This window comes from Toxorhynchites rutilus, chromosome 2 (assembly GCF_029784135.1).
Source record: "Toxorhynchites rutilus septentrionalis strain SRP chromosome 2, ASM2978413v1, whole genome shotgun sequence".
Taxonomy (NCBI): Eukaryota; Metazoa; Arthropoda; class Insecta; order Diptera; family Culicidae; genus Toxorhynchites; species Toxorhynchites rutilus.
The window spans coordinates 199,075,788-199,096,684 of record NC_073745.1 but is presented as its reverse complement, the minus strand read 5'-3'; the positions used below and the strand labels follow the sequence as shown (position 1 = coordinate 199,096,684).

At 37.5% G+C, this 20,897-nt stretch overlaps 1 protein-coding gene across 1 annotated transcript in view; it reads left to right on the top strand.

The window, feature by feature from the left end:
- Positions 1-19,062, top strand: part of LOC129768904 (solute carrier family 35 member C2) — a 30,184-nt gene extending 11,122 nt beyond the window's left edge. Inside the window, exons 5-6 of the mRNA XM_055770846.1 lie at positions 17,873-18,048; positions 18,112-19,062. Of these exons, the coding sequence (XP_055626821.1) occupies positions 17,873-18,048; positions 18,112-18,528 (593 nt within the window). The 3' untranslated portion in view covers positions 18,529-19,062. The remainder of the gene's footprint in view (positions 1-17,872; positions 18,049-18,111) is intronic.
- Positions 19,063-20,897: the final 1,835 nt, after the last annotated feature.

The window sequence follows — 20,897 nt, the reverse complement described above, 5'->3', positions numbered from 1 at the left end:
TGGGATATGACTCCCATTGAGCCTTATATATTAAAACGAGCTCAGCATAATCCAGGTCCTCCTTGTCAATATTTTTATTGAAGCTTTGGTTCCTGCATTTTGATTTCAGCCAATCGATATATTTGAATGCAATTGCAACAGAACGCTTCAATCTCACAAAATCCGAACACCAATTTATGTGAATGCTTTTCAGACCACTAAACTCTTTCGATTGAATAGTGTGCAGTGGTCTTAATTCTTCGTCAGTGTCGCTTCTCTGAACTTCATTTGGCCAGTTTTCTTCATTATCATATAAGAACTGTGGGCCTGTAAACCAGATTGAATTACTATTTGATAATTTCGTAGCTTCATCCGCTGGATTATTCCTACTATTCACCCATTTCCACTGGTTTACGTATGTGGTTTCTAATATTTCTCCTATCCGTAAGGCAACAAACTGTTTGTACTTGCGTGGTTCTGAACGAATCCATGCTAATACAGTTTTGGAATCTGACCAAAATACTACTCTATCTATTGATAGACGTAGCTCGTTTTTTACTGTCTTAGCCAATCTGCTTCCTAATACAGCGGCTTGTAATTCGAGTCGTGGTATGGAAAGCATTTTAGTTGGTGCGACTCTTGCCTTGGCAGCCACGATATTGACATCAATGTGTGACTCATATACACTCCTTAAGTATACTGCTGCTGCATAAGCATTCTCAGATGCATCAACGAAGACATGTAGTTCTCGTTCTTTTGGGTGAGAAGAATTGGCATATGAACGTGGTATTCTTATTGCTCTTGCTTCTTCCAGTTTTGTGTGCCAGTTCTCCCATTTTTTCTTTAGTGCTGGGTTTAATTGTTCATCCCATGTTATTCCACTTTTCCAGAGCTCCTGCATTAGAATTCGAGATTGAATTGTTATATGTGATAATAAACCAAGTGGATCGTAAACACTCATGCTTTGTGAAAGCAGTTTTCGTTTCGTAAACTCCTGTGTAACAGGAATATCCACCTTGTAGCGAATAAAATCCTTTTTTGTATCCCAATACACTCCGAGTACTTTTTCATATGATTCCTCAAATTTTCCTAATAAGTCTTCTTTAACTTCCGTTCTATTTTCTTCCGGGATTTGTCCCAATAGCTCATTACTGTTGGATATAAAATTTCTGATATTGAAGTGCCCATATTTGTGAATGGTAATAACTTCGTTCACAATTTTTGAGGCATTTTCTAAATCGTCGAAACTATCTAGGTAGTCATCCACGTAATGGTTGTTTTGAATGGCCTCTACTGCCTGAAGATGACTTTCTCTGAATTTCTCAGCATTTGTGTTTTTAACAAACTGTGCGCATGCGGGCGAGCAGGTAGCTCCAAAGGTCATCACTTGCATCACATACACGTCGGGATCTTCGTCAAAGTTTTCCCTAAATAAAAACCTTTGGGCATTTTGATCTTCCTTTCTTATTTTAACTTGATGAAACATTTCTTTGATGTCTCCAGTTATCGCAAATTTTCCTTCTCTAAATCGTATTAACACTCCAAATAGCGACGTCGTTGCATCCGGGCCTTGTAATAAATTCGTGTTTAGGGACTCTCCCTTAACCTTAGCAGCGGCATCAAAAACAAGCCGTGGCTTTATGGGCTGTTTATTTAGGTTCACAACTGTAAAGTGCGGTAAGTAAAATATTTTTGGATCACGTTGCTGCTGTTCTGTGGGAGTGAGTTTTCTAGCGTATCCCTTGGTTTCATATTCCTTTATTTTCTCAACATACCATTTACGTAGACATTGATTTTTACGCATTTTTGATTCTTGACCACGTAGTCTGTTCATGGCTGATTGATAGCTATGCGGAAATTGTACATCCTCCTGTTTCCAAAGCAGCCCAATTTCATAACTTCCTTCTTCATATTTCAAAGTGGAATTCATGATATCAATCGATCTTTTTTCATCGTTAGACATCAAGGTTTTTACAGGTACTTTTATCCCGAAATCTTCTAGGCTAAAATAATTTTCCATCATTTTATTGAAATAATCTGATGAATCAATTTCGTCGTTCATCAGCACGTGTCCTTTCAATTTTTTATGTTCGTTAGTTTGCCCGAACAAAACCCATCCGAGTTTAGTGTTCTGTGCGACTGGTTCATTAAATTTACCTGATCGCGTCTCCCTACCGCTTATCAAAAACGAATGCGGTAAACCTAACAGTATTTTTGGCATAGCATTTTCATATCCTTCGAGAGTTATATCTTCTAAGTGATTGTATTCTCGTCGTAATTCATGAATATTCATTGACTGTGAGGGAAGAGATAATTCCGACACAGTCCTCAAATTATGTATGTTATAACGTTGATTATTGCATCCTTGTATACTTAGGGAAATTTCTTCACTATCTAGTTCTTGCTGAGTTTCGCCATTAGTCCAAACCAGCGTTAAGGGGTTGTTACGCCCTTGTGTTCCAAGTTTATTTTTAATATCAGCGTGAATCAAACTTACTGATGACCCAGGGTCTAAAAATGCGAAAGTTTTAATTTCCTTTTTTCCGCAGCCCAATGTAACTGGAAGGATTTGATACAGTATTTTGTTCTCTTTATTTACATGACAATTAACGCTTTCTGTATTATTAAGGTTAGCATCTCTCTGAGTTGCTCTATGCAGTAATGCGTGGTGTCTAAGTTTGCATCCATCGATTCCACAAGGCTTTGCGATCCTGCAATTTTTTGCCATGTGGTTTGTATAATTACAACATGCTAAACATAGCCTGTGTTTAAAAATAAAATCACTCCTTTGTTGAACGTTCATATTTTTAAAAATTGAACATTCTGATGTCTTATGCTCGTTTCGGCATGCGAAACACTTTGGTAGGCGCTTCGGCCTATATTTTTGTTCCTTTACAGCATGTGTATTCAAATATCCGCTCTTATGAGGTTTTTCTTTCCTCTCCGACTGTAGCATCGTGGCCAACTCTTCTTGAGGTTTTAACCAATTATAAAGGTCCTCTAGCGTCGGTATAAATGGATCAATTATATCTCTTGTTTTCTTTGTATCAGCTACAAACTTGATCCATTGATGATGCAAGTCGTTTGGAAGTTTTAAAACTAAATCACGAATCAATCTAGGATCATTGAGATATTCATCGTGTTTTAGTATTTTTATATTTGTCACGAAACAATCAAGCGATGTTACAAAATCAATCATTGTTTGGGGTGATCCAAAATGTGGATTCCTCGCATTTAGCATTTCCTTCAATAAATTCGAATAAATGGTTTCGGGATTTCCGAACCGTAGATTTAGTTTTTCCATTATTTTTGGAACATTAGCTTTATCGATTAAAAGAGCGCTCACTAATTTCAGCGCGTCTCCTTTGAGATATTTCTGTAAACGATTTATATTTTCTAAATCGGAAAAGTTTCCTTGAAGGGTAGTTTCTTCGAACGTTATTTTAAATCTAGGCCATATCTTATATGACCCATCAAAATAGGGGAGGTCTAAGAGAGATTGCCGGTGTAACAGTCTATTTGAATCAGGGGTTTCTTCTCTACCCTCGTTCTTAATTTTAAGAGTTTCTACTAGAGCCCGCATAGATTCTCTATGGATATTCATCATCTCTTCTATTGGTGTTGGTTGTGTTTTTTGAAGTCTTAACAATTCGTTCTCTATGGTCTTGCATTTGGGGCATATCCATCTTTCTGTTTGTTTAGGTTTTTTATTTAGGCCTGCGCATGTCAAATGGAACCATCGGTCACATTCATCGCACGCGACTAAATCGTCCCTAGAATCAGGCTCATTGCACAAGCGGCAATTGCCATTCTTATTCCTAATGAATTGATAAGACATGACTAAACTAAAATGGAAAAATCACACCTTTTTTGTTGATCCGGTCCTATCTCCGTCTTTCCGTGTTGGTGCTTGGGCGATTCTCTCCTTGTCCTGGGAGGCCTTCTGGCTCGGATGTTGTTGTCACCTCTGGTGGTGCTACTGCTGGTGCTGCTGCGTCTACTGCTGCTTAAGGTTTTTGCTGGTTAATTCACTTATATTTGTCTCCGTTTGAAAGGAACACTTTTGGCATCCACTGCCGGTTTCTTAATCAATTCACAATGTTTATTTCGGTTGAAAGAAACACTTTTGGCATCCACTGCCGATTGAAGAGTTCGCAAATTATCTTTGAAAAAGACTTTTTATTCGCGATTAACACTGTTGGCATCCACTGCCGATAAATTTTCGCGAATTATCACTTCTCGCATCCACTGCCGAGAAGAGTTTCACTTTTGGCATCCACTGCTATTTGAAGAGTTCGCGAATTAACTTTGAAAAAGACTTTTTATTCGCGATTAACACTGTTGGCATCCACTGCCGATAAATTTTCGCGAATTATCACTTCTCGCATCCACTGCCGAGAAGAGTTTCACTTTTGGCATCCACTGCTATTTGAAGAGTTCGCGAATTAACTTTGAAAAAGACTTTTTATTCGCGATTAACACTGTTGGCATCCACTGCCGATGAATAGTTCGCGAATTAACTTTGAAAAAGACTTTTTATTCGCGATTAACACTGTTGGCATCCACTGCCGATAAATTTTCGCGAATTATCACTTCTCGCATCCACTGTCGAGAAGAGTTCGCGAGTTTCACTTTTTTCCACTTTGGAAATCTTCACTGCTCCTCTCTGGAGCCACCATGAAAAATTTCTCTATTGAAAGAAAAATTTTAACGCTTTCGCGTGAGTTCTGTTACAATACTAAAAAATTTATTCAAAAGTTTCACAATATATACATGGTTCCTTAAACTAAGATTGACGAGGAACATCTCCTCTCTCTCTCTTGAAAACCGATAACATATCGGTTTCGTTTAGATCATCTACCTTCCTTGTCCCTTCTTCTAGCGTATGGTAACGTGCAGTCTGAGACGGCTGCACTACCCTAAGAAAATACCTTAAGTTTATAGCACCTCGTCGGTGCGCCTATCTTATTCTTGGATTTCCCCTTTCCATCCTTCGCTCTAAATAACATCCTTTTATTTTATTACACCCTGCTGGTGTATCTGGCTGAGCGCAGCTAGGGATGGAAAAGGGTAATAAAAATGCATCCTAAATGATGCATGCATTAAATTGTTTACCGGACGCTATTTAAATATTCGTCCATTCTGAATTTATGACCGGCAATAATTTCGAACTACAAGCGTTTTCTAGCCTAACAAAACACTTGAGCTCTTACATCTTTTAATTGCCTTACATTGGTCCTTTCTAAACGTTTCTATACCTCGCTTGGAGGTCTTTTCTAAATATAATCTCAAATATTGCTTATCTTATGGATCTGTAACTCGATCCGCGATAAGCCTCAGCTGTCCGTAACAAGACAATTCTCGTCTCAGGCAGTGCATCTTTCTTTCGATGCAACGTAAACTGCTTTACTTTCGGGACCTGCTACATTGAAATCGTGCTATTCTGATTATAATCTAAAATCAAATAACCTTTTTTGAAAAAAAAGTAATGCAAATGAGCTTTATTAGTAGTAACGATTGTTTTTTATTCTTTGACTAGCTGACCCGGCAAACTTCGTCCCCAAATTTATTTTTCGTTATCACATCTACGTTTTCTTACTAAGCGCTGTGCATGGTCTAATCGTAGAATTATTCATTGATTGATCTTCTAATCTACCCTTTAAAATTACCTTTTACTATAAAATTCCTCGTACTTCTACCAAAACTCACGTTTAAGATTTTTTAACCACTTGCAAATAACATGTTTCTCCCTTACGTTACATGCCAAATTTGGTTTTATTTGCTTGCTTAATTCTCGAGTCATGCAGAAATTTGTGTTTCATTTGTACAGCAGAACTAGCACCCACCCCCCTCCCTCCCTTCCCCTTAAGAGAGAGGGATGAGTATCTAACCACCATTTGCATTTATTGCACCCTAAAACCTCGACATGCCAAATTTCATTTCATTTGTTCGATTAATTCTCGAGTAATGCAGAGATTTGTGTTTCATTTGTATGGCAGAACCAGCACCAGCACTATGTATGTAGTATTTGTTATACCACTTCCTACCAATATATTTAAGAGTTTATGAATATGTGTGGGTTTAAATTACAAAAATCGAAAATTCGTTCTTTTTCATCCCATTTGTTCGAATGCGTATGGTAATCTATTTAACGATTTGTGTGATAATCTCACTATGATAACTGCCCAAACTACTACTTCTTTAAAGCGCTTCAAAGCGCTTGACATTCCAGAGAATCAACGTCAAATACATATCTGCTTTTCTAATGGTTTTAACGTGGATATTGTTTCCAAAGCAACAATAAAAACGGAAATTAGAAACATTTCTTCGGTGACTTCAAAGGACAGTACAACAGTAAAACTGCACAATCAAGCGAATATTTTTACAATTAAGCATGAAATAACATCTGAAGAAACTTATTTCATAATAAAATCATTCGCTTGCAGATTATCTCCGAGAAACGGGTGTCTATCGAAAAGAGTTTTTCTGAAGACTTCTGCAATTGTTTAATGTAATTAAATGTTGTTTTATTCGAAGCTAATCGAGGTACTATTTAGGAAAATTCAAATTCAAATGAAGAAGCAACCAATGGATTTAGGCATACTGCTTTACTAACTTTGACTGCAAGATACTAGTTCATATATTGAAGCAAAAATTAGAACAAAGAAAACAATATTTTGAATGTTTTATTCCATAAAGCGTATTGATAGGGTTTTCCTCTTGGCTGTGGTGCAGAATATGTAATCTAATCCCGGATTTAAAGCCCCTCTGAAAAAAACACAAATGTCGTAATAACATGTGCTTATTAACGGAAATTTCATTTGTAACATCACAATCTTTCGATCGGTAGGACAAAGTGATCCTTAAAAAACTAATATTTTGTGCTGAGTATACCAAACGCAGCTGTATCAATGTGTCATTAACGTTAGATAACGTCGCAAAATGGATGCTAAAAATTAGTGAAATATTTGAAAACGAGGGTGCTACCCAACATAAATATTTGGGAACGATGGTGTTACCCAACATAAATGGTGGACTGAATCTGCTTTTTTTAGTACAGAGTTCTGCACATGAACTGATCGACGAACGAAGGGGAAATCGTAAATCGGACCTTACACGGTCAACTTTATTGACAATATGATGACATTTGAGAGCATAATGACAGCTGAACATGGCCGACGACGCAGAAATCCGGATTTTCTGATTTTCGAGCATCAATATCGTGACATTTCATATGGATGCATGATGTTGACGTTTTACCTCACGGACTTCCAGACTGAGTTGCCAGATATGCAAGTGCACATTAATTTTTGTTAGTCTTTTTTGCGATTGCAATTAAAATTTATAAACTACTGAAATTGTAGGAATCATAAATGGAAGCTTTTGGTTTGGAAAACCGATACTTTGAATAGCAAAATACGGTACTTTTCACGATACAAATCAAAACTTCAAAGTAAACTGACATTGTGATGGTGAGAGAGTGGATGAAACTTAACAACGTTTTAGGAATTTTTTAACGTTGAACTCGGTCATTTTTTGCGCTAGTGAGCGGGTTGTGTGTTTCTTCACACTCCGCTATAAAATTTGGAGAATGAGAAGATCTGGGAAAATCACAGATGAAAAAACATCATGTGTTAATTCAAGCTACAGTAGAATCCTGATTATCCGCGGAATAGTCGGGCAAACTCATCGCGATTAGCGAAAATCGCGAATGACCCATTAAAAGACAAAAAAAATGCAAACACGAAAAGAGATGTTTCAACATAAAAACTATGTTCTATCAATACAGAAATCAATCAACTATCCATCTATAAGGTCGTGTACACCAGTGGCTAAATAATGTAAAAGCCATGACCACAACAAAAGAGCATGGGCCTACCACTCAGTAACAAATTCCGGAAATGCCTATTGATTTACTATGGAACTCGCAGTCACGAATAATCCGCAGGGCGGATCACCCGCTCGCGGATAATCGGGGTTCTACTGTCATAGTCTCATTTATGGAATAAAAACATTTGCTTGCAGATAAAATAACTTGCATATATTTTCGCAAACTAAAATAATCTGGCATCTCTGAAGCTGAAAGGAACCAGGGGTACGACTAAAACGTCAAATCCCTCATATTGCCAGTGTACCCAATATTGCTGCGGTTTACTGACATTTTGGTTCAATCAATTACTGTTGTTTAAAACTCGGTCCGGTTATATAGTCGAATAGTGGCTAACTTTAAACTCCATGTTAAATGTGAACACCTCCATGTGAAACCGAAATATGAAAATCGCTCATGCAGTTAGAATAAAGCAGCGCATTTTTCGATTTCAATCCTCGTAAATGATAAGTTGATAAACAAATGACGCCATATTGATTTTGATTTTGGGTAGCCTATATTCAATTGATGTCTAACCCCTGAAAGGAACAGTATGTATTTGTGAAACGAGTATTATGATGTATTTTTGAGAAGAAAAACCGAATTCAAAAGTGTAAATTATGAATGAAAATTAACTTTTACGAATCAAATTAGTATTCTATGTGAATGCAAATCACTTTTTTTCTGCAAGTGGTGAGAAAATCCCATACAAAAATTATGTCTGAAATTGAAGTTATATTATAATAATACATTTTAGTAGGAATATCTGAAAATTCAGGGGAAATAGGTTAAGTTAGGGTTAGGACTACGCGCTTCGACTAATTAAATAATACCAAGTAGATATTTTCATTCAAATTTTACCAATTGAAAATTGCCTTTTAGCCTTCTAATCTGATAGAGAATAGTTTGGATCCCAAACTCAAATGTCGCCAGTAGTAGAGATGGGCAAAACAGTTCACTTTAATGAACCGTTCACTTAAGTGAACTAGTTCTTTTGAGCAGCTCACTCACTCTTTCGTACATTAGAGGGATATGCCAAATCATGTATAAAAAAGTGTGAAATGTTATGTAGGACTGTTCTTTTCATTCATAAAATGCTGTTTGTTAGCAATAACTCTGTTTCCGAATTTTGTTAAAAATATCTTAGGAAAATAGAAAATCAAACCATGATTTTGAAATTTTGATCTAGTTTGAACCGTGATTTATTATTTTCAGCACAAACTAGCGTTGCGCTGTTTTTCTACAATGTTTTGCCATAACTGCTATAGCAAAACTGTACCAAAACGCGAAAGACTTTCTCGAAATTATCAAGCACAATATGGTATAACATAAAAACATTTCATATCAGCGACACAAATTTTTATTTACTGTTGAAAAATACTGTTTGAGTCGTTTCGCTTCCAACTGTATTTTTTTGTGATTGCATATCTTACTGAAATATTTACCCTTAACTTAAAAATATGAAATTAAAACTTTATTTGATAAATAATCGAACAATCCAATTTAAGAACCATCGTGTCCTGAAATATTGCGTTTTATTATGAAAACATCTTATTTTGTGTTATTTCATGGGGCTTTCGTTTGTTTCCATTCGTGAATTTGAGGATTATTTACCTTGCAGCAGCATTCGTGCATAACTCGTTCGCTCGCCTTGCTCTTATACACCGATCACCATACACAGTTCGTTCTGAACTGTACGCACAGTTCAGCCAGCGGTCAGTTCGTTCTGAACTGTATACACAGTTCCGCCAGCGGTCATCGTAAACAGTTCGTTCTGAACTGCATACACAGTTCATCGTTCACCGTTCATTTCGTTCTGAACTGAACTGTATACACAGTTCAGCCAGCGGTCTTCGTACACAGTTCGTTCTGAACTGGGTAAGCAGTTCATGTGAACTGTTGCCAAGTAAAAAAGAACGACCGTTCGTTCACTCTTTTTGGTGAACTAGTTCTTTTGAACAGTTCATGAACGGTTTGCCCATCTCTAGCCAGTAGCCATCGCGGATATTTTCGTTGTCTCGGGTTGAGGGCGATATTGACCGTGTAAGGTGGAAAAATATTTATTGAGGTTAGATCAGATGTTGAAAGCCTAGTTGTCACGATATTGAAGACACTTATTGTCAATCCGGTTGATCGTGTAAGGTGCCCATAAGATTTAATCCGTGAACAAAGGAAAAGAAGAAGAACGAAGGGGAATATTTTCCTAGAGTATAAACAGTGGATCTCGCTGAACCAAACTTTCGGTCCAGTAGTTCTGTTTTCAAAGCAATGAACATCGCTTATTCTTATTCTTTCTTTCTTTCTTTGTTTTTAAGAGGCTTTAAACTTTGCAGTTCATTCGCCTCTAGTTTATTCTTATTTGTTTTACGTCATCAAATGTCTTCATTTCGGATTGAGCTGTGGACGCGACCGAATCCCTCATTCGCTGATGTCTCTGGCAATGCAATCATTGCATCATCCTGACGCCATTGCATTAGGGTTTGAGCTATACAATCGTGTGGGGAATCATCAAGCTAGGCTATCGTCGGCGCACCAAGAAAATAAATGTTCTGGAATGTTGTCGGCGATTTGGTTTCGCATGACGATAGCAAAACTCTCTCCACAAAGGATGAGATCTAAGCTAATCTAGACCGGCAATATTAACAGAAAGGGCTTCTGTTGAAAGGCGGCAAAACGGTGATAAGTGTGTGTACATTTAGTAGCTTCAAGCCATCATATATGGATATTTGTGTGCGTACGTGCGTGCTTCATAACCCGTACGTAAAAATAGTGCGTTTTCGCTACGCTGAAACTCCATTTGTATCTGCTCCCGTGTGTATTGGCCCTCTGACGATGCAACAATCGCCTATTTTTTGATGCTATGATTGGCGATTGTTTGGTGGTGCAACTTATGCAGCCGTGATGATGAATATAAACAAGGAGGGGAGATAGGGGATATTGCATTTGCGCTAATCTTGATCATAATGAAGCAATGCTACTCTTTTCGAGGTTGAGATTGACAGAAAGAGTATATTTCGTTTATTTAGTCATCAAGAAAGTAAATGTCGTCCTGGAATTTTGTATGTGATTTGGTTTTGTTTGCCAGTAGCAAAACTTTTTTTCACTGAGGATGACAGCTGCGCTTATCTTGAACATGAGAAAGTAATGCAACTTTTTTCGAGGCCAGTAATATTAACAGAAGCGTTTCTATTGAGAATACACCTCGCCTTATGGCCTAGATACGTTCCATGAAACTCGACCACAAAGAGAAAAACCGTATAAGAAGTCAGTTATTCTAATACGAATTCATACAAATTTAATCGGATCGGTTCCAAATTTGTCTAATATGTAACATGGTTTATCATTCAAAATACATTTTATCTTTCTATTTTATTTAAATCAAAAATACATACAAAACAAGTACATAAATTTGTCCATAAAATAGCAACAGACTCCAAAATCCAACAATTATCTATAAACAAAAATGAAATGTTACATAAAATATGTGTATGTATATTAGAGTGCTAATGAAATAGAAATCTCTAATTTTCAAGTGGGATTTTCCTAAAAATTTTGATTCTCACGTAAAACTACCATATGCAAAATATCAGCTCAATCGCAAACTCAAACTTTGACGGCTGTGCGACACAAGTAAATGAAGTCCGATTGGGCTGATATTTTGCACAGGGTAGTTTTTCGAGGGAATCAACATTTTTAAGAAAGTTCCGTTTGAAAATTCGAGATGGTCATTTTCATTGGCACTCTAATATAAACCTACCTAGATATATCGACATCGAATGAAAACAAATTTTTTGGCCGTTATACCGGAGCATTTGAGGCCGTAAATCGAAAACGTGCCTTAATTGAAGAGGACCGTTGTAGCGAAATGTCGTATAAGGAGCGGCCGTATAACGAGGTATGGGTGCAGTGCAAAATGATGAAAAGTGTTTGTATTCCTAGTAGCTTCAATCCACCATTATATGGCTCTGTATGCATGCTATGGCGAACGCTTGTTTGGCGCTTGGTTTACGTTGTACGAACGATGCCTAAAGATGCGATTCCACTGAGACAATACTAAATAATATGTAGCATGATATTTGATACTTACAAGTATTGTCATTGTTGTTTCCATGCGGTGCCAAAGATATATTGATGTTGTTATGAGATGTGGAATAATGAAGCTGGTGCAACAAGTATACAATCGACTGTAGCCGAGTCTATGTCAATTGTGAAAAAGGCCACCGGAATAGCGTTCGAGGTAAATTTTCAATACATTGACATGAAACAAATTGCGACATACGATCAGCTAGTGTATTGTTCTGCGAAGGCAAGAATGAATCGTCAATCAATTGTCGTTAACTGATTCTACGATAAAAAACCATTTCAGGGCGATCATACCATTCTATCAAACAGTTATTTCTAAAATTTCACAGCAATATAAAATAATATCCGAAGTTATAAACAAGCGACTTATATAAAATAACATCGTTGTTCTACGTCAAAAATGCGGTCGTATCTTGGACACAACCTCCTATATGTCTTTAATGTTGATTGTAGTTCCAGAGTTAATTGAGGGGCTTAGAATGCAAGGGGTGTAAGTGACTTGATCGATTTCTCTTTATCAACTTTTTCTTTAGGTAAAAACTCAACTGCAAAAACGTTCCAATTCCAGTTTGCTATGTAATCCGATGGTTGAGGTTCTGATCTATCATCCACATTGTCAAATACAGCTGGGAATGGATTTGCAGCTAAGTTATAACCAAAAGAGAGAATCGATGTAGAGAAATCGATCAAATCACTTACACCCCTTTCATTCATTAGAGTGCATTAGATGCTTGATTAAAAATGTTGATTCCCACGAAAAACTATCCTATGCAAAATATTACCTCAATCGGACTTCATTTACTAGTGTCGCACAGCGGTCAAAATTTGAGTTTTTTGAAAACCGAAAAATCACCCAATCGGGGTTTACGAAAAAAAATTTTTGGATTCCAAATGTCTTCAAATTGCATGAAACGTCGAGATCTACTATCATCTCGGAACAAATTTTCTGTCAAAAATCGACACTCTGGAACTTAGTCGTTTTTTCGGAATACGAGGCAAAACGTATGGTTTAGGCCCTAAACTTTGGGGTTCCAATGAAAATCATCATATCGATTTTTCATACGGGACTCCCTGCGAAATGTTTATTTGCACGATAAAATACCCTCTATAAAATATTGGCTCATACGGACTTCATTTACTATTGTCACAGGTCTCAAAATTTATGTTTTCTGAAGATCGAAAAATCACACAAGGCGAGAGGAAAGGAAATCGGGGTTTTCAAAAAAAAAAAGTTTTTGATGCCAAATGTTTTGAAATAGCATGAAACATGAAATGAAATGTCTTAGAATTGCATGAAACATCGAGTTTTTCTGTTATCTCGAAAAAATATTTTTCGTCAAAAATCGACTTTTCATTTTTGTCGATTTTTGACGAAAAATATTTTTTCGAGATAACAGTAAATCTCGATGTTTCATGCAATTCTAAGACATTTCATTTCTTCTTTCATGCGACCAAGTGCCGAAAAAAACATTTGACAAAAAAAATTGTTCGAGATAACAGTAAATCTCGAGGTCTCATGCAATTCTATAACCTTTGGCATCAACAAACTTTTTTTGAAACCCCCGTTTCCGTTTACTGCCCCCTTGAGTGATTTTTTGATTTTTAGAAAACTAAAATTTTGAGATCTGCGACAATAGTAAATGAAGTCCGTATGAGGTAATATTTTGCAGAGGGTATTTTTTCGTGCAAATCCATATTTCGCAGGAGTCCCGTATGAAAAATCGATATGACGATTTTCATTGGCACCCTAAACCATACGTTTTGCCTCGTATTGCAAAAAAAAAACGACGAAAACGAGTTCCAGAGTGTCGATTTTCGACAAAATAAAATTTTCGAGATGACAGTAAATCTCAAAGTTTCATGTAATTTGAAGATATTTGGCATCAAATTTTTTTTTTCGAAAACCCCGATTTTTCGGTTTCCAAAAAACTCAAACTTTGACCGCTATGCTAGTAAATGAAGTCCGATTAAGCTAATATTTTGCATAGGGTAGTTTTTCGTGGGAATCAACATTTTAAATCAAGTTCGCTTTGAACATTCGGGGGTCACTTTTTCCCATATGTCCATTGGCACCCTTATGCACAGTATGAGTTCTTCTAATACAGCTTAAGGGGGGAACCCGATTTAGAAGGTCGAAAAAAATCGATTTTTTGCATTGTTGGAAAGCTTATGCCCTAAGAAATGTTGTAATAAAAGGATTTTTCGATATTTGATTTCGTTGGAAAGTTACCGCCAAAAGTGTGAGGTCACCTCAAGGCATATAGTATTGCTGTACGAAAATTCCAGAAAACCATGTTTTTCAGCTGGTGGTATCGATGTCTCAGGATTTACTCGACTGATTTGGCTGAAATTTTTCATCAGCATGTAAAAATGAATTATCTGAAGCGTTACATAGCCGTTCCCTCGTATCTCATTTTGTAGATTTATTATGAGCTTTGTAGATTTATTATGAGCTTTCAAATTTTTCATTGAAAAATAACTCATTTTTAACAAAAATGGCCCCCATTTTGGCATTTTTTTCGGATTTTCAAAAACCTCTTTGTGACGCTTTAGGTATTGTCCTAAAGTTTCAAAACAATTATTGGAATTCGTTCTGCGACACTCCGCTTCGCTTCAGAACCGATATCACCAGTTGGGTACCGATTTTCTAACAGCCAAACAGCATCTACGGATCCAGCTGTCAACAGCGAAATAATCATTAGTCGTGCATTAAAAAATGGTAAATACATCCTCAAATATACTCACTTTACTCCTAGCATCCAAAAAAATCACGGAAATTTTATATTTTTCGACCTTCCAGACAGGCCCCCCTTAAGCAATAACTGTAAATTTTGCGAAAATCAAAAAGAGGGTTATTCATCCAAAAAAAATCACGGAAATTTATTATTTTTCGACTTTCCAGACAGGCCCCCCTTGAGCAATAACTGTAAATTTTGCGAAAATCAAAAAGAGGGTTATTGGTTTCATGTACGGACAGAAGCATCTACTCATGGTGGATGTTTTTTTACTCAATTGAAAGATGAAATAAAATACGGGGAAAAAACTGCAATTGAAAATTCTTGGATTTTGGCACCCTAAAGGGTCAGTGCCCCCGGCAAATGCCGGGTTTGCTGCCCGCACACTACGCTACTGGTGCTGGTCAACCAGGCTATGTTGCATTAATCGAAAAAGGTAGTAATCGGACCGAGTAATGTCTGGAGAATACGGCGGGTGGTATAGGACCCTCCAATTCAGCGTTTCCAAGTATGTTTTGACCGATTTCGTGACATGCGGCCGAGCATTGTCGTGCTGCAAAATAACTTTATTGTGTCTTTGTTCGTATTGTGGCCATTTTTCCTTCAGTGCACGGCTCAAACGCATCAATTGTCGTCGGTAGATGGCCCCCGTAATGGTTTCATTCGGTTTTAGTAGCTCATAGTACAACACACCCAGCTGTTCCCACCAAATAGAAAGCATAACCTTCTAGCCGTGAATATTCCGCGCGACCGTCGATGTTGATGCATGGCCGGGGTATCCATACGATGCCCGATGTTTAGGATTGTCGTAATGGATCCACTTTCCATCGCCAGTAACGATTCGATTCGAGCAGTTGTTCGCACGTGAAAAAAAGGCGTTCGACGTCTCGAGGCTTCAATTCGTACGGCAACCAATGCCCTATCTTTCGGATCATTCTTATTGCTTTTAAACGATCGGATATGGTTTGCTGAGCTACTCCAAGTGTATCTGCAGGTTCTTGTTGCGTTTGTGACGGATCTTGATAGAGTAAAGCGCGATTCACATACAACATCCACGTTCCGTCACGTCACGTTGCGTCAATTATTCTACCATGAAATTCCTATTAAAGCATTCACATATACCAGCAACGGCAAGTCGAAGTCGCCGTTGCCGGTGTATGTGAATGTTTGCATAAGAACTGCTTGGAAGAATAATTGACGCAACGTGACGGGACGGAACGTGAATATGACGTGGATGTTGTATGTGAACCGCACTTAAAGCCTCCAATTCTTCATATTCAAACTTTTTTGGAACGTACTTCGTCTTCCAAGTCAAAATTACCACTTTTAAACCATGCAAACCACCTAGTAAGTTATAAACGAGCGGGGCTAATTTGCAATATTTCCTGTCTCTCTACAGTGTATGGGAAAATAGGTACGGTTCCAATTTTTGTTAATTTAAACAATTTATGGATTAAGGATGTGTAATATTTAACATATCAAACAACTCCTATATAATTTCTTATTTGATTGGTATGCAAATCATCAACTTCCGTTGGCAGCAGAAATAGTTATCAACGTGAAAAGTGTTTCATAAACGTGACATGTTTTCTTATTTGGCTCCCTTACTGAAGAACATAGTTTTGACGTGATTCAGGTGAAATACGGGAGGTTAAATTTATCAAAGCTGTGGAAAATGATACAGCATTGAAGTACATTGAAAATGGAAGACTAGTCTAGGAGAAACTGTTTACAAACAAAACACAGTAGATTTCCAAGATGGCTGAAGAGTGGTTTTAGCAAGTTGGCCCACCTTAGTATATACTTCTAGGCGCCTTGATAACAGTATCATAGTCCGGAATTGCCAGAGATACAAAGTTGCATTAGTAAAAAAACCTGTTAATATAGATTACTGGAATTATATTTATTGAGATAACAAAGTTGGAACAAATAATCCGTACCAGTTGCAACTCATCGTGTATTTTCGGAAAAGGAAAACAAATTTCTTAAATTTAAGGAATTCATGAAGCTTACTGATTATATTTTGTGTTTGGTTGGTAGTAGCGCATCGGTTGAAAGATTTTTCTACGACGATCAATATTTGGACAACATAAAAGTCACGACATAAACGCTATGATAATTGTCAAACAGAACTTTGATCGCGGGTGTAACAAAATAAAAAAAAAAATCCGGAAATCATAATCTTTTTCGCGAAGTCTCATCAGCGTCTTAGTTTTTCTTTTTTGTAGAGACCGAAGGGACTGGGACTCCTCAATAGTAAAACGTGTAAAATGTAATTTCCGGATATGTGCGCCTCTCGGTTACACGTTCCACAAAGTTGTTGTTTCAAATGCCAAACCAATACCAGTGCGCGAGGTGAAAACAGTTGGTGTAGTAAACAATAACAATCCAGCTTCGACTGGACATATACGGTGCGAACTGACCTTGACAAAAAAGGAATTCCGATGTGCGGTGACCCTTAGGCTAGGCGCAAATTGAGAAGCGTATAGCGCTCGTAAGCGAACGCGAGACTACCAACACGACTCATACGTGCCACAAACGTAGCGTGTTGGAGCGCACATTGAGTCGCAGTTTGGTGTAAATAACATGCCACTCGCATACAATGACTGATTAACACAGAGTTGCGCGATATATTTATTTACTAACACAATCACCCGACCAGTACAGTCATACAGTGTCAAACCCACGGCGCTATATGATTGTTCACCAACACAACTACCACAACCGGCATAACCAGCACGAGAAACTGTGGTTCAGCCACAGCGTCGCGCGAGTCGTGTCTCACGAGCGCTCCACCATCTCACGTCATCTGGCCAATTTGCCCCGTTCTACCTGTTTTCATTAGCCACAAAAACAGGCGCTATATCGCGCCAAGTTACTCACGCTATATGCGTCTCAATTTGCGCCTTGCCTTACTGTTGAGTTGTGAACAGAACTTTGATCGCGGGTGTAACAAAATAAAAAAAAAATCCGGAAATCATAATATTTTTCGCGAAGTCTCATCAGCGTCTTAGTTTTTCTTTTTTGTAGAGACCGAAGCAGGTACATTTAAGAATGATTGACTGATTGGTTTTATTTTCGGTTTTATTTACTCATTAAAATTTTTTTATTCAGATTTTTGGGTTTTGTTTGTCCCGTTTTTATTCCTGAACTATTTGGTCAGCCTAATTCAATAGCAACCCATTGCCACAATTTAACTTATTTCTAGGGAAGCGCATCGTAGATAACTTCGATCTCTTGCTACACACGGATAGCTCTATTATACTGGATATGTGGTTGAGAATTTCGGTGGGTGCATTCATTGCATTTGCCATGGAAGTGAGCGAATTTCTAGTGTTAACAAACACTTCCAGCTTAACCCTATCGGTAGCGGGTATATTCAAGGTAATGAGTTGCATACTCAGTTCCATATTTTGAATTAATAAAAATATTATGTTTTTTGTTCAGGAAATCTGCCAGCTGGTTTTGGCAGTGGAGCTATACGGGGATCAACTTAGTCTGGTAAATGTTCTGGGACTGGTAATGTGTCTCGGAGGGATATGTTGTCACGTAGTTCACAAATTCTGGACTTATACGGAGGAACAACACACGATAGACGTCTCAACCAACTTTGATGACGAAGAAGATGATTCTGGCATTAACAAAAATGGCGTGACGCCAAAGTACAATGCAAAATATGATATGACAACAACACGCTTCAAAATAGGTCACCGCCGACCACTTCTTGTTAACGAAAACAGAGACGCCGAGGATTCAGACCATTTAGTAGTTAACAACAGAAACTACTTGTCGGAGGATAGCGATATTGGTGAGCAGGAGTCACAAGATGTTCTGTACGATGTGTTGAAAAGACGAGAACGATAACTTTCTATGTTGTGCTACTGTGTTATTTTTAGTTTGTATCTTTGACATAATACGCTTACCCACATCACTTTTGGGACCTTTCACGGGCAAGAACTGAACTTAAAATTCCTTGTTTTGTTTAAAATGTACGCTTTTACATTAAATGGTTGAGTTTTCCTCTGATTACGTTATTATAGATTCTGATTGATTCAGACCTACGAAACAAATGTTTGCACAGCTCAGCATACTGTATGATATGCCAACCAAATATTCCAGCACAAGCATCTGCTATATTGTTACCAATTCAACTACTTATGCTCCCACATTCCTGGTAACACAGTGAAGCAACACAATTTTACAAAGTCATTTAGCGATCGCGGGAGTGAATAATACGATATGAATACATAATGTAACCTGATAAACGCATTCGTGATAACTACTTAAGTTCAAATATTGTATACACTCGCCATCCTGTCGCGCGTCTACACTTTTATGTTTTGGATGTATAGAGCATGAAATGTAATGGTAATAAAGTGTAACCGTAAGCATTGTTTACAGCAGACTGTTACTTATTCCGTAGTTGTTCGATCGGTCATTGTTATAATTCATGTAGTGGACAATTACATGTTTCTTTGTGCGCACTCGCGGGGCGGGTAAATCCATCGAAACCTGGACAGGGAAAATTGGATAAAAATAAGGTTTAATAATCAATAATCAGTGCAGAGAATAGTAAAAATATTACATTACTGAAGGTTTCCTTTTATATATTTCCATCACAATAATCGTCATTACATATTTTGATTTATGAACTTTATCTTTTCAATGTTATCTGATGAAAGTTAACTACGATTCTATCCTTGTCCTGCTTTTAGGAAAATTCGCTCACATGGTACTGAAGTTGCCGGAATACATAATATTTTCAAAAAAGAAATCGTAGAGCCGTGGATATATAGATTTGCTTTCTTCTGTATATGGTTTAAATTGATGAAAATTGGAAGCATTTCCATTTCCCCATACATTTGTTCTGTCCATTTATGTGCTTTCCCGAACAATAACGCGCAACTTATGCATGCGCTAGAATTGCAACAAGGAAGGGGGATAGCGAAAAGAGAATATTTGCGAAGTAAACTCCACCCATGCATAGTAAGTAAGCTGTCGCTGGGAACAGTTGGATTTCGAAACACTTCGAACCCTTCGTATCTCGCCTCTCGTCGTTCTTCTTCTTTAGCGCGTTTTTACGTGATTCACCGAGCGGCGAATATTTCTGTACGTTTTCCATATCCACTCATGAAAAGGATCCAAAAACCATATTGCTGATAAGGACGTGAAAGAATCTCCCTACAAGTGTGACAGTTTGAGTGTCTGACATCATCTGAGTTTTTCAGATTTTGTGATAGGAAGTAAAACATTTTGTTAGTTCCGTTTTATTCGACTTAATTCTAGAAGAATTGCGCATTTTTCATCAGCTGCTATCTGCCGCATTCAAATGTACGAAACAAATGCACACTACTGTACGAAAGTAAATCTAGCGAAGCCACTACCCGAGAATGACAGTTGTTTCCTCTAGGTATAGGGCCCTTGCCCTGTGGACTGGTTCCACCCTCGCGATCACTCGGTTGGTAATTTAATATTGAAATACACTTCGCTCAGTTCAAACGCGAAATTACACAAATTATACAAATTACAATTCACAATATAAACTACAATTCACTACTTTATTTACAATAATTTACAATAGTTTGGGAATAGGTTTTGGGTTTAAAAAATTGGTTTGACTTCCTTGGCTTCCTTGATTGTAATGATCGGGATTCTTTTTGGGTAATGGGTGCTTCCTATAAAACCTTTTTAATCTTCTATCCTCTTTTGAAATTTTATCCTCAATAGTCACAGTACTTTCCCTTGTATTTATTGTTTTTCTCTTTTCTGTCCCTTTCCTTTCCTGCTTCTATTTCCATGTTTATGTATAGGTGAGTCTAGTTCGGAAACCAAATGATTCGACCTATGCAGCAAATTTTGTTGTGCCACCGAAATGAATTCACTCTTGTATCCAACATCCTCGCCCGCGCAGAAATAACCTATTTCTGAAAGTGAAAAAGACAATCTCTCGCACACAGGATTGGCCGCAATCTTTTTTAAATTTTATTAGATTTGCCAGCTGGAGGCAAAATGCTTATTTTTTCAACAGGTGTTTTGAAAATTTCGAAAATTGTCTCCCATACAACAACTCTGACAACTCCATCTATATCAGAATGGTAATTGGATTGATATTTAACATCATCTTAAAAATTGGGTAATTCCATTTGGATTGAATCGAGTACAACGATTACAATTTTAAATCGCAATCAAGCTTGTCTCATTTGTCAGAAGCTACTGAGGAGTGACTCCTTGGA